The sequence below is a fragment of the Trichechus manatus genome, unplaced genomic scaffold, assembly GCF_000243295.1.
Source record: "Trichechus manatus latirostris isolate Lorelei unplaced genomic scaffold, TriManLat1.0 scaffold00017, whole genome shotgun sequence".
In the NCBI taxonomy this organism is placed as follows: domain Eukaryota; kingdom Metazoa; phylum Chordata; class Mammalia; order Sirenia; family Trichechidae; genus Trichechus; species Trichechus manatus.
In genome coordinates, this window is record NW_004443953.1 from 14,122,449 (window position 1) to 14,127,025 (window position 4,577).

The 4,577-nt window shown below is 35.1% G+C and overlaps 1 protein-coding gene across 3 annotated transcripts in view; it reads right to left on the minus strand.

The window, feature by feature from the left end:
• PREP (prolyl endopeptidase) overlaps positions 1–4,577 on the minus strand; it is a 130,527-nt gene that overhangs the window by 70,057 nt on the left and 55,893 nt on the right. For all 3 annotated transcript variants that reach the window (XM_004372429.2, XM_023727612.1, XM_023727614.1), the window contains exon 7: positions 2,835–2,940. In XM_004372429.2, coding sequence (XP_004372486.1) covers positions 2,835–2,940 — 106 coding nt within the window. The remainder of the gene's footprint in view (positions 1–2,834; positions 2,941–4,577) is intronic.

Genomic DNA, 4,577 nt, shown 5'->3' on the forward strand with positions numbered 1-4,577 from the left:
GCAGAAGGAAGAACTGTAGAGAGAAAAATCAAAAGCCCAAACTTGTTGCCGTTGAGTTGATTCTGACTCATGGTGACCCCATGTGCTTCAGAGCAGAACCGCGTTGCACAGGGTCTTCTTGGTTGTAATCTTATAGAAGCAGATCACCATGCCTTTTTCTGTAGCACTGCTGGGTGGATTCAAACAACCAAACTTTTGCTTAGTAGCAGAGTGCAAACCATTTGTGACACGCAGGGACCTATACAAAGAAAGATGTCGGCCAAAAGCCTGACCAAGTGTGGTAAACTATGGAGCAGAAATCTTTCTTCCTGAGGCAAGAAGACAGTGACTCAACACATTTCTCTGGTAACCAGTGGAGCAAGGGATTACAATATTCTTTGCAGAAGGCCTGCTTAGCTACTTTGAACAGTTGAAAAACTGTACAAACTGTGAAGGCACAGATGTACCTAATGCCACTTCTACACGATGGTGAGTGAGGTGAGCCATGGGAATTGCCTGTTCAGACAGGAGCAACTACCAGCCTCAATCGTAGTTACTGTAGAAAGGAGGATAAGGTCCATAATCTGTAAAAACACTGCAAATGGAAATGGTAGAATGAGGCTCTCCACAGAGAGGTAAAGGAGAACAGGGGAGAAATCATGCTCACGAAGCAGCAAGTACGAAGATGGTTGGCAAGTCAGAGAATACAAATTCAAACTTCAATGACAAGAGAAGCCAGCTTCACAGAGATCTCTTTCAAAACTCAAGATTCTAAGATTTTTTTCCCATCCCTTATTTATACCGTTTTGTTTTCCCTATGTGCTGAAGTACATCTACTATATTAAATTACCATTGGCCACTTTTTTGTGCTTCTCATTTTAAACTGCGCATGGGTAGGTTTGCTTGAGACAAAGATTACAGAAATGTTAGAAAAGGGACCACCTGAATGAATTACTTAGTTCTCAAGAAAGCTATTTAGTGGTGCCCTACTAAATAAAGAAGTGATTTATATGAAAAATGCTAATAATTCACCCTGCCTTCAAGAGAAAAAAAGATTAAAATCATAGCAGAAAGGCTTCAGGTCATCAAAAGGAGTATAAATTTCAGTAATATAAAATCGAAGGTTTCAAAAACATGGCATTTAGTTTTCTCGTCACTAGCTATTCAGGTCTAGCTCATCTAACACATAAGTTAACCAGCTCACTTAAGATTTAAGTTAAATATTAAATGTTCTTCCCCTTAGTTTAAAAAGGATAGCAAAAATGGGGGAGAGGATAAGGAAATAGCAAGGAAAAGATGCTGGGAGGTAATCTCAGTAAATACAGAAAGTTTCCTCGAGTTCTGCTGGGATTTGCACATCTCATTCAAAGCACTAGTATCTATTATTAAAGTGGACATAGCAATAGCAGTTCAGTATATGAATATGTGGATGAATTTTTTTTCTTCTCTGGATTTGGAGTAAATTAAGCAAAACAAAATCAGAGTTAATCTGTATATTTTAATAACACAGGCCCACTTAATAGTAAAATACACAGTGAAGTAACAAATAGGAAATGAAAACAGCACTCTCTTCAGGAAGGACACTGTAACTGGAATTTTCAATAAACAGGAGAAAGGCAAAGTCCTTTCCACCATCTTAGAAACACAGGGGAAAGTGTGCATGACAAGAGCACTGTGATATCTGCTGTCACTGTTTTAGATTCAGTTGTAAGAGGCTGCTTCAGTTCTACACTGATTTTGACTTACAACTCGAGTGACTAACTCTTGTGGGCTGGTTTGCTCCTATCAGAAAATGTGAACGCTGACATAGCTGATGCCATTTTCCTGGGGCCAAAATGAGTATATTCTTTTTTTTTTTTTCTTAACAGAAAACCAAACCAAACCAAACGTAACTTTATTAAGTGGGTATACATTTAACACTACAATAAAAAGTTGCTGGCTTCAGCTTGCTATGTGTGTACATGATACTCTGCAGTATCTAAGAATGTTAGGGTATGACCCTTGCTCAGAGAAGTTGAAAAAGTAATGCAACTCCAAATCAGACATAAATATTTCCATATTTACACTGTAATATAGATTAGACACCAATAATGAGATTAATTATTAAAGTACTGAATGTTGCATATTTTGAAAATCAGTGTCAACAATCTCAAAATATGTTTATGTTGCCTTAGCTAGATATGGTGTAATTACTGTACTTATCTGGGTGCCCGCAGGTTTTTGGGTGTGGGAATTTTTAATAGTGAACTGTGGCAGTTGAATTGCTTTAATGCTTGAGAAGGGTGATGAGATAATTTTTTTTTTTTTTTTTACTAAGAACTACTTTTGATCTGGTATGATAAAGCTGTTGGAAGAGAACAACATTTAAAATGAACCATCTCCAGAATTCATAACTGGCTGGTTCTAGGCTCACCATCATGACATTCAGAGCTTCAGGAAGCCAGACTGGCTGTGACTGTGCTCAGTACTGGAGAGCTGTTATGCATATACCTATTTAATCTGGTGAATTCCCACTGGCCTAATATATCCCTTTCCTATGGCAATCTGCATCATTTCATCGAGATAGTGACAATGGTTTACAGACCAAAAGGCCAGCTTCACTGCAATACTCAGGATATTTTCACACTCCATGTGCAAAAAAATAGGTTAACCTCAATCTACAGAGAAAATGCTAAAGTGAAGAGTTAGCTTCATTCAACTTTCCTTCACTTTATGGAATAGTGCTGAAAAAAATCAAAAAATGAGATAATGCAGTAGAATGGAAGAAGGCTTCTTGGGAAATCAATTAGAAGATCAAAATCATTGCTGTGAACGGAGTTTCTGGAATAATTATCTGTGTTTAAAAGAGAACTTACCAGTGATGCCATTTGATTCCTGCTGTAGGTCACAGTACCAGAGCCGGTTTACTGGATCGCAGCCCTCCCTGATTGATAACAAGACATAGCGACCATCATCAGATAACTATGGAGAAAACAAGAACAGGGCAGAGGGCAGATTAGAACTTATTCTTTGTGACAGCACTGTTTAATACTAAGTGAAAAATAAAGGTTGACCTCAAATACATTATCTTTATACCAAACGTATGCTCTGAAAATAATGTTAACAGAAAAAAAGATGAACATCAATTTTAATTTCTTCACTTATTTTAATCTTAATCAGAGTTTGTTTTGACAGAGCATAGTGAAATGTTTAAGTAGAAAATACCAGTAGACATAACTGAATGTCATAATGACTTTAGTGTGATTTTTATGAAATTTCTAGTCTAGTTCTTTAACTGTAAGTACACACAATCTATCATTGTGAATATTAATATCCTTGGCTTTAAGATTCTTCATTGGCTAAATATTTAAAAAGTTGTTATAAATGATGAGTTAGAATTAGTAAAATGGACGTAGATGCAAAGAAGTTCATTGTGGTTCACACTAATCATGTTAACAAGTATTTAATAAACAGCCTTTTTACACATATCCTTAGTTACTCTACCACATGATGTCAGAGATGAAAGGCCTGTGCTTTTGTGGATTTCCTTTCAGTATTAAACAGCAGAAGCTTAGACAACTAAATGAATCCTTACTGACAAAAAACTAATGCAACAAACTATATTATTGAGTTGTCAAAATTTATATAAATGCTGCCCAACTACATATTATCCTTTTGCAGCTATTTTTTTCACTCAATATTATTTTTTTAATTAATGCCTGTTGACATACGTAAAGGTACTTCATTCATTTTTAACTATGATACAGTATTCCAGCTGAGGAATATACCATAATTAATTGATCTGTTTTCCTACCAATAAACATTTAGATTGTTTCCAATTTTTTTCCTATTACATTTTAGCAAACGTTCTTGAACACATTTATTTATGGCCTTATACATGTGTTTTCCAGGGTATACAACTAGAAGTAACATTGTTGAGTGGTAGGATATGCACATATTCAACTTTGTTGGATGTTATCAAATTGTTCTCTAAAGCAAGTTTTACCAGTTTACACTCTTACACAGCAGCAGTGTATGAGAGTTCCTATTTTTCCACATCCTTACCAACTGCTATTCTTTCATTTGTTCATTCAATAAATATTTGCTAAGTAGTTCTTATGTACAAGACATTTTTCTAGGTGTTGAAGACAAATCAGTGAACAAATTGGGGAAAAAAATGTTACATTCTAGCGGGATAACAAACATATAAACATGGAATTATGGAGTATATTAGAAGGTGATAAATGCCATGTAGACTAATTTGGTAGTTATATGTTTTATTACTAGTTGTTTGTAAGTCTTCCTTAAACTTTTTACATATAGCTAATAAACTAATGTTTAGAATTTTAGTTCCATGTCACTTTTAAACCTCTCTAAATCAAGTATATCTTCAGCAACCTCACAACTGTAATTTTATTCCATATAATGGAAAGCAGTCTCATTAAAAATACTACATACTTTTGTGCCCTTGTACTTTAAATAAGAACAGAATCTTTACAATTTAGTGTTTAAAGTTATGTTATGTCAATCATAAATGATGGTTAATTCAGTTGTAGTGATCCAGTTAAAAGAAAGCTAGAGCAATAAAATTCTGCCTGAGCCACACAAAACTTCAATGA